We start from the raw sequence: 10,924 nt of genomic DNA on the forward strand, positions 1-10,924 counted from the left end.
TTTCTTTCCTCGTACCTTCATTCCCCGCCCGCTCCCACAGCCAATTTTAATGCAGGCATTTTTACCACCACCAAAACGAAGTGACCAAAACCAGGGCAACTTTTCTCCTCTTTCTTTTTTCACGTTGTTTAGGGCTGAAAACCTCCCCTCCGCTCCAGGCAAGCTAAAGGAAAAGGGCTTTTTCTACTCAACGCCGTGAGAGAGGGTGCAGAGCAAAGCGAGGGTCTCAGGACGAAGGGGAAAGCGAAGTGTTTGGAAGTGTCTTTGAGTTGTGTTGGAGGAAGAAGGGTCGGGAAGCAGAGCGGGCATTGCGAGGGGGGACAGCGTTGGGGTGGGAGGGGTTGGGTCCGTTATTAGCCGGAATGCGTCTCCGTAAATACATATTTGCTGAGTGCGAGAAATGGATTTCCAAATCTACCCCCTGTGTGTTTTCGATGGTGGGAAATCGCAGCGTTGGCATCTTAGGGGGTGAGTTTGCTCCACTGTTACGCCCATAAAACAGACGGGCTCGCTCTCGTTTCCCCTCTGCCACCCTTCCCCCCCCACCCCCGACCCCCCCAACACACACACACCTCTTCTCCCCATCTTTCCTGGTAAGTCTCAACCAACAACAAGAAGAACAACAACAAAAAAAGAAGAAGTTGTTGAGGAGGGGGGCGAAGTGAGGAAGCGGCCATCAGTGAGCGAGCATAGAGGTTCTGCTCCGGAGGTGATAAGAGAAACAATACTCGGAGTTTGCAATCATCCCCGACCACATCTTTGAGGAGCCCTCGGAGTGAGGAGGGCAGGGGGAGAGGGGGAGGATGGAGGGGGGGGGGGGGGGAGTGTTGAGAGAGAAGCACCAAAAGTCAATGTTATATACGAAAAACCATAATCATTTTAATTCAATATTGACACCTCCACATCTCGCCGTAATGCGGACGAGTCCAATCGAAACCTCTGTTTTATAGCAGTAGAGGAAAGAACTCGTAAAATCCTAACGGCTTTTATGTAGTGCGGTATAAACAACAACAACATCCCCGGCTTTATGGCGTTTTATAGTTTGTTAAACAGTTTACAGCCTTTTTTGGGGCTATTACAAATGCAATTCCCTTCATGCGATAGTTAAACCTTTATCAATAATAAGGAAATTGATCATTAAAATGTTAAATATGACTACCTCGTTTGTTTTAAAATATGTTTAGGGTAAGAAGCTGTATGATTTGATAACTTGTATTAAAATACCAATTACATTTATAGGACCTTTTAAAACTGCTAGCAATTAAATCGTGTTCTTTTACAGTTTTCCAAAGCGACCCTGACATTTAAAAAGGCTAAAACTGCCTCGTTAAAATTTCGAAATTAACGACTGGGAGCGTTTCTCTTTCATTTTCCAACACTCCCCAAAAATCAATCTTTGGGGTGGTCGAGGTGCGTGATTTGTTGTGAGGCGAGCGATATCTCATTAATGTAGGTAGTTAAACATATTTAATCCGTATATTCACCCCACCTCCTCTCCGTCTCCCTCCCGCTCCCTCTCTCTCTCTCTCTCTCTCTCTCTCTCTCTCGCTCCCCCTCGCTTGCTTTTCCTTCTTTATTCTCTCACACTCTTCCTTTCACAATCATGCAGTGCAGAGTCCGTGTGGAGTAAGGAGAAGCCAATAGGATGAGGTTTTGGTAATAGATGCAAATGATCATGAAAAGACACTGCAAAATATGAAACAACTCATTTGCGCCGAAGTAAATCACTGAAAACTGTTTATGAACTGGCATCTCTTCTTGGAAATGTAAAGCGAGAACTCTTTAAGTGGCGATCTTTTTTTTTTTTTTTTTTTTTTTAAAGGGGTTTTTGGTGGGGGGGGGTGGGGGGGGGGGGGAGGAAAGAATTCAGTACCATGCAGGCTTAGAGTTTTGATTATATCCTCCTTTTATATTCCTGGAAATCACAAAGTGTCGTCGCTTTGCATCTTAGCGCTTTCTTTTTTTTCTGCCTAATAGACTCCGGTGGTTTTTTGCTTCGGTTGGGTTTTTTTTTTTCCTTTCTTTTTTATTTTTCCTTTTTTTTTTTTTCCCCCTCCCCTCCTTCCCTTTTCCTTCCTCCGTACCGATATTATTATTTAAATTAAGATGAGCTCTTATTTTGTCAACTCACTCTTCTCCAAATACAAAACCGGGGACTCTTTGCGTCCCAATTACTATGACTGCGGGTTCGCTCAGGATCTTGGGGGCAGACCCACGGTGGTGTACGGACCCAGCACGGGGGGCACCTTCCAGCATCCGACCCAAATCCAGGAGTTCTACCACGGAGCATCATCACTTTCCAGCTCCCCTTACCAACAGAATCCCTGCGCCGTGGCGTGCCATGGGGACCCCGGCAACTTCTATGGCTACGACCCTTTGCAAAGGCAGAGCCTCTTCAGCGCCCAGGAGTCGGACTTGGTGCAGTACACGGACTGCAAGCTTGCTGCCAGCGGCCTTGGAGAGGAGGCGGAGAGCTCGGAGCAGAGCCCTTCTCCGACCCAGCTTTTCCCCTGGATGCGACCGCAAGGTGAGGCGAGATGGGAAGGACAGCTAAGAGGCATTTCCTGAGCCCATAAAGTATCCCTCCTATCTTTCTTTCTGTCCCCCTTCCTTTCTTTCTGCCCCCCTTCCTTTCTTTCTGCCCCTCTTTCTTTCTGCCCTTCTTTCTTTCTGCCCCCCTTTCTTTCTCTCATTTTCTTCCCTTTCTTTCTTTCTCCCTTTCTCTCTTTCTTTCGCTCCCCTTTTCTTCCCCAATGACTGTATTTTAGTGCTTTATGGGGGTAAACTTTTGCACTTGTAAATTGCTTTATAGTTTAATTACCCTGAAGGAGCCCTTTTCTTCTGGGGGCTGAACGAGCCGGGCTTTCAGTGGAAGGAAGCGTCCTTAAAGTTTATGGCACTTTTATAGCCTTAAGAAAGCCCCTTCATTTTTTTTGTTTCGCGTTTGATTTGGGATTTCGGCGGTGCTGTTGGCTCTCCCCGGGCTGCGGTTCTTTTTGTGCCCTTACATCCCCCGGTGCCGGAGCTGTTGTTGTTGTTGTTCGGGTAATAAGGAGTGCGCGAGTGGAGGCTTTGCTGGGCTGCTCGGAGTGGGCTCGAGGTGACCCTCCCCACCCCCCACCCCCCCCCGCCTCCCACCACCATCACCCTGTTCCTTCAGAACCATCTTCCCTTTATAATATCATACAGCAGCCTTTCCTCTCGCTCTTTGCTTCCTGCCTCGCTTCTGCGAGCCCTTTCTCCCCCCCCCCCCCTCCCTCCCCTCACCTCCTGTGTGTGTGTATGTGTGTGTGTGAGTGTGTGTGCGCCCATTCCCGAGCCTGGTTTATGTATCTTTCAACCTCCTCTTCTTCCCCTTTCCACCCAACCTTTGCAATTCCCCAGCAGCCGCTGGACGGAGGAGGGGGAGGCAAACCTACAGCCGCTACCAGACGCTGGAACTGGAGAAGGAATTTCTATTTAATCCCTACCTGACCCGCAAACGGAGGATCGAGGTCTCGCATGCCCTGGGATTGACAGAAAGGCAGGTCAAAATCTGGTTCCAGAACAGGAGGATGAAATGGAAAAAAGAAAACAACAAAGACAAGTTTCCCAGCAGCAAATGCGAGCAGGAAGAACTGGAAAAACAGAAAATGGAAAGAGCCCAGGAGGTGGACGAGGAAGGGGAAGCACAGAAGGCGGACAAGAAATAAAAAGGAGTTTTGAGGACTGAAAGGAGAGCGCTGCTGGGGTGGAAGAGCCCCCGAGCCCCACGTTAATGGTAGTTAATGTAAGGGAGGGGTGTTTGGGGGGGTTTGGGGGGGGGTGGGGGGAACCAACAGCGCATAGAAAAGAGAAAGAAAGAAAAAAAAAAAGACGCCCCCCCAATCCCCCCCATTTTATTGCTGTAAAACAATATAGCTGTAAGCACCACTTTCCTGATTATCCTTTGATACAATGAAGAGTGATGCAAAAGCGCCGCGGAGCTCTGCCCTGCCTTTTGCCAGTTATTAACTAGTGGTAGTGTAACGCAATAGCTTATGTAAAACATGACTGTGAAATCTTCTCTCTCTCTCTCTCTCTCCCTCTCTGTCTTTCTGTCTCTTTCTTCTTTCCTTGGGGGGCGGGAGGGTTGGGGGGGTGGGGTGGGGGGGGTGTTGGTTAACATAGCTTTCAATGCTATAGGAGTTCTGTGAAATTACATTCGTGCACTTTTTGTTTGGTTTTAATTATTCTTAATTTTCCACTTCTTATTATTATTATTTCTTTTCTCATGTTTCTTTGCGCTTTATCTGTATGTGCTGGAGGTAGCTATTGAGACAAACATCCCAACAACATGAAACTGCCTATTTATGCTAGAGTTATCTCTTTCTCTCTCCTTTTACTTTCCTTCCCTCTGTTCTTTTGTTCGCTTCGGGATTTTTTCCTTTCCTGTTTGTTCGTTTGGTTGCGATTTTTCAATGTCTCTTAAAAAAAAATAAGAAAAAAAAAAAGAGAAAAATAAGAAAAAAAAAAAGAAAGAAAAAAGATCATGAAAAAAAAGCGTTTTTTCCTCTCCTTTAGTTAGCATGCGCACAGTGAAGCAAGTTGTAAAGTGATCCTTAGGTTAACTGTGAAAAAGAATGTATACTGTATACGTGAATTACTTTATTGGGGGAACTAATGATATATTTTGTTGTTCTTTCATCACTTTGTTCTATTGTCTAAACCTGGAAGCGGCGGAAGAAAGTTACAATAAAGTTTACAAGCGAGAATTCCGTGACATCATTCTTTTACCCTGCTCCATTTCCTCCAGGACCACTTTGATAGAAAGGAAATAAAAGTCAATTGTGTGGGAGCTGCAACCCCGGCCATCAAAGCCCGCAATGCCTGAGAGATGCTGGGCCGCTGCTGGGCCGGGCAGGGGCCGGGGAAGGGGCGGGGGGGGGGGGGTTGGAAGAGGTGGGGGGGACACAGCGATGGCTTCTGCTCTTGTTGTTGTTTCTAACTGTTCATGCGTGGTGACAGGTTGGGAGATGTGTGGAAAGTCATCCCGAAGGTAACGTGTGTTTTCATTGCCCCTCTTTCTCTCTGTGTCTCTCTGCCCTCTCTCCCTCTTCCTAAAGCTTTCTCTGCACGACGGAGCCCGGCTCTGCTCACTTTCCTTTCCAAACCCCCCCCCCCTCGCCCCCCTTCTCCGTTCTGTGTGTCGCAGCTGAGCTCTCTGCTCTCCTGCCATAGCAAAAGGGAGCGCGGATGGGGCTTGGGGATGCACACACATCCCCTTGCAACTTAACCTTGGGAAAGGAGAACCGGTGCAAACCCTAACGGCACATCCACCATTGTCTGAGCTGCTGTTCCTGCCAGTAAGACTTTATTCCTTTCTTACTCCCCCCTCCCCTACCCCGCTCCCTCCAACCGATAAAAGAAAGGGGGAAAATTGAAGCTGATCTGGAAGATCTCTTTGCTTCTCCAGCAGAAAGCAAATCAGCCAGCTGGTAACGCTTTCCTATAACTGTAATTGAGTCCCGCAGAAGCGCTGACGCGCTAAACAAGGGATCTGTACAGCCTTTATTTTTCGCAACAAGAAAAGCAAATGCCAGTTCAATACGAAACTCAAAGCCCGTGGCATTGGAATAGATGAGATATAGAGCTGAATGGCATTTGAAGTGGGGGGAAGGCGGGGGGGGGGGGGGGGAAGAGCTTGGAACTATTAGGTATCAATCAGACATTTGTCTTTTGGGGGGTGGTCGCAGAGGGTCAAAGGGGGGGGAGGGGGGAGAGGAAGCATGTAGTGCCTCGTGAAAAAAGTGCTTCGGAGCCGGGAAATGAAGCGAAGGAGGGAATTTTCGACGGGATCAATAAAGGGATAAATAGAGCTCCGCTCCTTTTCCTCCACCAGAGAGAGACCGAGAGGAGCAGCGCTGCTCACCAACCCCCCCCCACCCCCCCTTTCCACCCCCCCTTTCCCTTTCGCCTTTCTCTTTCTCCCTCGGTCTCAGCTGAAAACTGATTACAGGTTGCTTATCGACTCCAGCACAATTTCACCCCCTTCCAGCATAGATCTTGGAGGGTTTTATATCGCATCAATTATTTATCATATTTTATAAATCCAGCAGCACTACAATTTTTTGCCCCCGAGGAGGGAGCGGGCGGCGATTGGCGCCGCTGGAGCCACGTGCCCGCGCGTCACATGGGCCGGGAGGAAAAAGGGCTCCTTTTTGGTGTAAATCTGGACTCTAATTCCGTAATATATCACGGTACCTCGTAAAACCGACACTAAAACGTCCCGACCTACAAATCACCCGGCCAAATTATGAGTTCATTGTATTATGCGAATGCTTTATTTTCTAAATATCAAGCCGCAAGTTCGGTTTTCCCATCCGGAGTCTTTCCCGAGCAAACTTCTTGCGCTTTCGCCTCCAACACCCAACGAGCTGGTTATGGGGCCGGCTCCACGCCTCCCTTCGCCTCCTCCATGCCCGGGCTGTACTCCAGCGGCAGCGCCGTACACCCCCAACCCCCCGGCATGTATTCCTCGGGGTACGGCCTGGAGCCCGGCTCTTTCAATATGCACTGTTCCCCCTTTGAGCAAAACCTCTCCATGATGTGCCCGGGAGATGCTTCTAAGCAAAACTGCAACAAAACGGACCAGAGGGATTCAGATTTGCAAAGCGACAGTAACTTCCGCATCTACCCCTGGATGAGGAGCACAGGTAAGCGCAATCCTCCTTAAAGAAAGGAGACTGTGGTGGGGGGGGGATGGGGGGAGTGTAAATTATTTTATGGCGTACGCGGGGGGTGGCGGAGGGGGAGGGGAGGGGGGAATTGTCCCCATCTCCTTTCATGACGTTTCACCGAAAACGAATCTCCGGCTTCAAAAGGGTGAGAGAGAGAGAGAGAAACCCCCGCCATAAAGCCATCCTTTTAGCTTTAAATATTTATTAGTGGTGCTGGGGCTGTGTGTGTGCCGTGCAAAAGGCAGTTTGTCTTAGAGGGGACAGACAGAGCTGCAGGAATAATGGCCATCCCCTTCTTCTCCTATATTTACAGGATGAAGATCGCGCTACCCCTGTGTAGATGTAGATATAGATTCCGAAATAAACTATTGATGGGAGGTGCTCGCAAGCTCGTTTTGTTTTCTCTCAGGCTGCAAACCCTTCCATTGCCAGCCCCTCGCCACCGCATCCCAGACACCGCGATTAAGCCTAGCGTGTTGCCATCTGAAAAAGCAACACATCATCCTTGGCTCAATTAAAAGCCCTGTTTACAATAAAAACGCTGACATCCCGGCCGGGATCCGGCTGTAGGGACGGATCCAGGGACTGCGGTGTGACCTTCCAAATAACCCCAGACAGGATCCCAAAGCAGGGAACCCCACGCCAGGACTCTGCTCTGCCTTCATCCCCAGCCCTGCTCCGTCTCAGTGTCAAGTAACATTTCTTAAACATCCCGTTCCCATCGCACGGGAGTGCATGGGATGCGGGTAAGAAGCTCCTGGGGCAGGAATTCCCTTCATTTTGGGCCCCACTTGGGGTACTTCCCTGTGCTTCGGACACCCGTGGATGTGTTTATACCCGAGTGACCCTGGCACGGGAATGGGAAGAGCTGCCCTGCCTGGGAGCGAGGAGAACGCATGAGCTCATGTCTCCGGCCGCTCCGGTGCCAGATTGCAACTTGAGAGCATCCCTGAGAGCAGCCAAATCTTCGGAAAGTGTCGTGTTAGTAAACTTCGGGGGCGAGGGGAGTGCGGGCCAACCTCCTGCATAGAGAGGGGAAAGGAAAACAGAGGGGCAGCCAATGCTGGGCGGCTTCACAGGCAGGAGGTACCCTAGCACTGATTTGGTGGTCAGTCCTTTCCATTACCTGCTCCATAATTCATTCAGTTTCAGAGTTGATTTATCAAAGACCAAATATTTCTGGTCGTAAACACTTCGTCTCCCCTTTTATCCGGCTTTAGATTTAAGAAGCCCTCCACTCCCCACCCCCGCACAACCCCCCCCATAACCCACCCACCCCTTTCAGCATGTGACGCTACGAGGAACGGCGTTAGGAGGGTCTGGAAGAAGGGCAAACGGGGGGACCCCGCACTCCCAAACCTGGATGCTCTGTGATCTGCCGTGCTTAAAACCAGAGAAATTCGACCTCAGGGATCCCTCCTCCAGCGTCTGATGCCCACTGTGCGATCGCGGTTGTGGAATTTCATCAGAGTGCAGAGATAGAGTTGTCATCCCTATTCAGCAGCAGTTTATGGCTCTCCCTCAGCAGATTTTACAACCCACATTCCACGACCTGCAGATTCGTACTTTACAGCTAGCACGGCTATTTTGCTTCCCCCCCCCCTCCCTCCTTTTAATGACTGGATCTTTTCTTCCTTTAAAAAGGAAAAAGGGGGGGGAAGAAAAGGGGGATGGGGGGGAAGGAAAGAGGAGTCCGATGGAATGTGTGGAGGAGAGGCCGAGGGCTGCTGTCCGCCATCCCCACTTCTCCACGAAAGAATACATTATACTATAGATAGACGTCGCATTTACACAGAAAATAGAGAGGGATCACAAGGGCTATATTGTACCATTATTCCCACTTGCACTCTGGAAACGTCGGGTTGGAGAGGGGGGGTGGAAATACGGGGTCGAGCCCCTTACAGACCCTCTCCAAACAGCGGAATAGCAGCGCAGAGGCTGCGGTAGGGTTGAAGCTCTTCCCATGTTGTGCACACTCGGAGGTAGCAGCCCCTACGTCAGCCACAGCCGAGCAGAAGCCACCGCTGTGCCCAAAAACATCCCCTGAAATAATTAAGAACATCACACACCTTCCCAAGCAAGCAGCCCGATGACAGCTTTAGGAGAGGACAAATAGTTGGGGTTGTGGAGGTAGCAGGCGCAGCTCTCGCTGGGTTCTTTTTGTGTATTTATCCCTCTTCCATCCGAAGTTTGTGGTGTTTAAACAGAAATTAAACAGGAGCTGGGAGAGCAGGAAACTTGGTGAAGTTTGCAGCTCCATCCCGCTCGGCTCTGAGGCACAGCGGGGCTGCAAGCGGAAAATCACCGCTCGCTTCTCCGAGATGAAGGGCGATTAAATTCGCAATGTTTTGGGGCCGAGAATAGGGAGGGAGAGGTGGGAAAAGCTTCTGGAGCAGGGAGTTGGTATTGAGAATGTGGAGAAAGGTAGGGTCAGCTTGTGCTCTTCGTTTTGTGGAGCTAAGGAGGACGGGTGTTGCTGGGCATCAAAATATAACCCCCCTCTGCCCTTCAAATCTAACTGATCCTAATCTGCATTTCCTTCCCAGGCACGGACAGAAAACGCGGCCGACAGACCTACACCAGGTATCAGACCTTGGAGCTGGAGAAGGAGTTCCACTACAACCGCTACCTGACGAGGAGGAGACGCATTGAGATCGCCCACGCTCTGTGTCTCACGGAGAGACAGATCAAAATCTGGTTCCAGAACAGGCGCATGAAGTGGAAAAAAGAGAATAAAACTGCCTGCTCCGGTTCCAGCAGCCAGGAAAAGGCAGACGTGGAGGACGACGAGGAGGAATGAAAAGGACAAAAGGTGGATCCAGGAAACGTGAAAGCTCACGGGAACAGAGAAAAAGAAAGGGGAAAAAACCACCCAGAAAAGACTGTATACTAAAATAGATCGACGCTAAGTGCATAAATAATTAAAAACTTAGGAATGATCCGTTGTGTTTCCTGACACTGACAAAAAAAAATACTACCTATATTGAAGTCTTTTTTTTTTTTGTACAATAGAATGAATATCTACCTATTAAATGTGGCTTTAGAGTCAGAATAGACACATTTTTTTCTATGTGAGTCTTCCTATAGTCCAAGTAATTTGTAAATCTCCGTTTGTACTTCGCTGTGTACTTTTTTGGTATGAAGTAACGTGGTCGTGTTTAGCACCTTTAATTTAGAAGATGTGACCTGAAAATCTGAATGCAAATGATACTTAGCATATATAGAATCCTGTACATAATAGGAATTATTATTACGCCTTCTCCCTGTAACCTCTGTGGTTCTTTCCACGTTGCAAGGCTGTTTTGTCTGTGTATATTTTTACCCGGATTTCCTCCTTGTTGAATCCCTAGGAGAGAAAAAAACAAAAAACAAAAGGAGTTAATATTGTGCTACGTAAACTGTTGTATATCGAAGTAGCAAAGTATTTAATGGCGACGTGTTGCTTTTGATTTTTCCCTCGTCTGTGTTGATTATTCTTCGAAATAAAAAGGAAATCTCCAATCTTCTCGAACCACGTTGCGTTCCATTCCCTGTCCTCGCTAAGAACACCACTCAAGGCTTTAGAATCTATCTATAACTATATAAGAGTAAATGTGTTTATTAAAAGACCCCTTTTATATTAAAACCTGCCCCGATTCATCACCACCCTTCGCTCCTTTTTCATCTCAGCATCTCTTCCAACACTTGAGTGCTTTATTCTTTTGGAGAGACTCGGCCAAAACGCGATGAGCAGCGCTGAAATTCGCGGCCGCTTCATCTACCTCCCTCTTTGGCCACGGCCGAAGGAGGAACGCAGAGAGGCCCGGAGCGTCCAAATCACCTTTCATTGTAATTCTCTTCTTCTTAAACCAATTTACAGGAATAAAAAACCCCGATCTATTGAGCCGGGCCTTTACTATTTTCTTTATTCTTTTCCCTTTTTAAAGATTCTCCTTCCGCTCTTCAATTACTTTACTGCGGATTGGAACTCTTTTCATTAGCACCGAATAATGTTTAGCATCAAAGAGCGCATCAAAGAAATTAAAGCAATTAAACGGGGCGTGTGGGGGGGGGGAGGAAAATCAACAATGCAAAACAAAAGCGAGCAAATTTAAGCACTTGCTCATGGAGCAGCCCCCGCTGCTCTCCCCCTCCCGTTTATATATTTACAGAGTGCGTGGCACAACGCGGATTCCTCCAGCGGAGGCTCCGCGTAACTTGCTCGCTAAATAAACGCTCAGGATGAT

At 48.5% G+C, this 10,924-nt stretch overlaps 2 protein-coding genes across 6 annotated transcripts; both read left to right on the top strand.

Moving 5' to 3' along the window:
* Positions 1-307: 307 nt before the first annotated feature.
* On the top strand, positions 308-4,733 carry HOXB8 (homeobox B8). 4 transcript variants are annotated; one of them, XM_015885613.2, is made up of 2 exons: positions 308-2,527; positions 3,388-4,733. In XM_015885613.2, the coding sequence occupies exons 1-2, from the start codon at positions 2,107-2,109 to the stop codon at positions 3,690-3,692; spliced, it is 726 nt and encodes a 241-aa protein (XP_015741099.1). In that variant the 5' UTR covers positions 308-2,106; the 3' UTR covers positions 3,693-4,733. The 4 variants fall into 4 exon arrangements, 3 of the variants coding, with proteins under 3 accessions (XP_015741099.1, XP_015741098.1, XP_085388398.1); XM_015885612.2 differs by having other exon boundaries at positions 1,584-2,527; positions 3,385-4,733; XR_014940754.1 differs by having other exon boundaries at positions 1,966-3,045; positions 3,385-4,733.
* Positions 4,734-6,192: 1,459 nt separating this feature from the next.
* HOXB7 (homeobox B7) lies at positions 6,193-10,209 on the top strand. Of its 2 annotated transcripts, none has more exons than XM_032440913.2 (2): positions 6,193-6,674; positions 9,245-10,209. In XM_032440913.2, exons 1-2 carry the CDS (start codon positions 6,275-6,277, stop codon positions 9,496-9,498), a joined length of 654 nt encoding a protein of 217 aa, XP_032296804.2. In that variant the 5' UTR covers positions 6,193-6,274; the 3' UTR covers positions 9,499-10,209. The 2 variants fall into 2 exon arrangements, with proteins under 2 accessions (XP_032296804.2, XP_085388400.1); XM_085532274.1 differs by lacking the exon at positions 9,245-10,209 and adding an exon at positions 7,012-7,086.
* The last annotated feature ends 715 nt before the right edge of the window (positions 10,210-10,924 follow it).

This window comes from Coturnix japonica, unplaced genomic scaffold (genome assembly GCF_054131305.1).
Source record: "Coturnix japonica strain WE unplaced genomic scaffold, WE-NBRP24 Scf049, whole genome shotgun sequence".
NCBI lineage: Eukaryota > Metazoa > Chordata > Aves > Galliformes > Phasianidae > Coturnix > Coturnix japonica.

Bases quoted from the DNA above. Each gene is read 5' to 3' on its own strand.
- HOXB8 (XM_015885612.2), top strand. From the start codon at position 2,107: ATGAGCTCTTATTTTGTCAACTCACTCTTCTCCAAATACAAAACCGGG. The intron at 2,528-3,384 runs GTGAGGCGAGAT...GCAATTCCCCAG, and splicing joins CCCCTGGATGCGACCGCAAG to CAGCCGCTGGACGGAGGAGG.
- HOXB7 (XM_032440913.2), top strand. From the start codon at position 6,275: ATGAGTTCATTGTATTATGCGAATGCTTTATTTTCTAAATATCAAGCC. The intron at 6,675-9,244 runs GTAAGCGCAATC...TTTCCTTCCCAG, and splicing joins CCCCTGGATGAGGAGCACAG to GCACGGACAGAAAACGCGGC.